Raw genomic sequence first — 1286 nt, forward strand, 5'->3', positions numbered from 1 at the left:
GTCGTGGAGTTGCCGTCGTGACACACTCTCCAGGGACTTCATGCTTGCCTCTTGAGAGGAGCACAGCCAGATGGACGTGCAGAGGCGCGTGCTCTTAGAGCAACACGAGTGACTCGTGAAGGTGGTGGAGATGCGTGTGGTGGTTCTTGTCTCTGTTTCGTTAAGTGACGCCCTGATGTCCTCTCTGTTGTTCGTAGATCCACATCATAGACTTCGATGATGAAAACAACATTATCAATAAGAACGTCCTCCTCCACCAAGTGGGTGAAATCTGGCACATTAGTGCCAGCCCCGCGGACAGAGCCGTGCTGGCCACCTGCTACAATCACAGTAAGTGCTGTCAGCCGTTCAGTGCACCCCCGGGGGTCGGCGTGAGACGGGGCTTGAGGTGCCTCGGCACGTGAGTGACGAGACCGGCCCGTCAGTGAGGGTGCCGGGGGCAGCTGTGCCACCGTGGGGGAGGTCGCGGCCGTCGCTGCCATCCCGGGTCTGTCCCAGGAGGCCCCACCCCTCGGGGCAGGGATGGCGAGAGCCGGGGCTCTACGTGGCGGGCGCAGGCGTCCTCCCCGTCCGTTAGCTCAGCGCTCAGGAGGGCGGCCGGGCGCCTCTCTCGCTGCCCGCGTGTGTGTGATCAGGAGAGCCCACGACGCTTCAGCCCCCTGAGAATTTCTCCACGCACACTGGTTGTGCGTCCGTGTTCCTTAACGCGCTCTCAGCCCACTGCCTCGCCCGCCAGTCTCTGGGACCTGCTACGTTTGTGTCGGTCTGCACGTCCGTGACACTAAGCTAGCCACGTGTCTTCTTTAACTCTCTCTTCTCTGTAACTGTCAATAACTAATGTTCAAATTCTGGCTTTGGGGGAGAAAACTCACCTTCTGTCTTTTTCTGTTCTGGAAGCCACAATAAAGCTTTGCTTTTTTGCCACGTAGTTTCTAGAATGTGTCTTTCAGTTGTCCCGCATGTAACACATTCTTTAGACACAGGTAACGCATTCTGTGTCATCGTTCCTCTCATACCTGAGCTTCAGAACGTCACTGCATAGGCGTTGTCTTCCTTCTGTTCAGGTTAGTTACCAGGATGCCTCGCTTCCAGAATTCTATGAGGAGACTGTCTGCTTTCGTACGATTTTGCATACGTCTCTTTCTACTTTATCTTCACATCTACCTTTAAAAAAATAAAATAAAATAATTCTTTTTCAGGGCAAAAAATTATTTTCTGAAAGGCCTTTCCGCCCCGCGTCCTTTCTCTCTCGTTCCTGGCTTTTCATCGTGTTGCCCCGTGGATTG

At 54.2% G+C, this 1286-nt stretch overlaps 1 protein-coding gene across 3 annotated transcripts in view; it reads left to right on the forward strand.

The window, feature by feature from the left end:
- The window catches only part of EIPR1 (EARP complex and GARP complex interacting protein 1), a 102417-nt gene that overhangs the window by 21215 nt on the left and 79916 nt on the right, over positions 1-1286 (forward strand). For 2 of the 3 annotated variants that reach the window (XM_011374423.2, XM_011374422.2), the window contains exon 3: positions 198-330. The exons of the other annotated variant lie outside the window; for it this stretch is intronic. In XM_011374423.2, the coding sequence (XP_011372725.1) occupies positions 198-330 (133 nt within the window). The remainder of the gene's footprint in view (positions 1-197; positions 331-1286) is intronic. 3 annotated transcript variants of the gene reach the window in all.

This window comes from Pteropus vampyrus, unplaced genomic scaffold (assembly GCF_000151845.1).
Source record: "Pteropus vampyrus isolate Shadow unplaced genomic scaffold, Pvam_2.0 Scaffold246, whole genome shotgun sequence".
Classification (NCBI taxonomy): domain Eukaryota; kingdom Metazoa; phylum Chordata; class Mammalia; order Chiroptera; family Pteropodidae; genus Pteropus; species Pteropus vampyrus.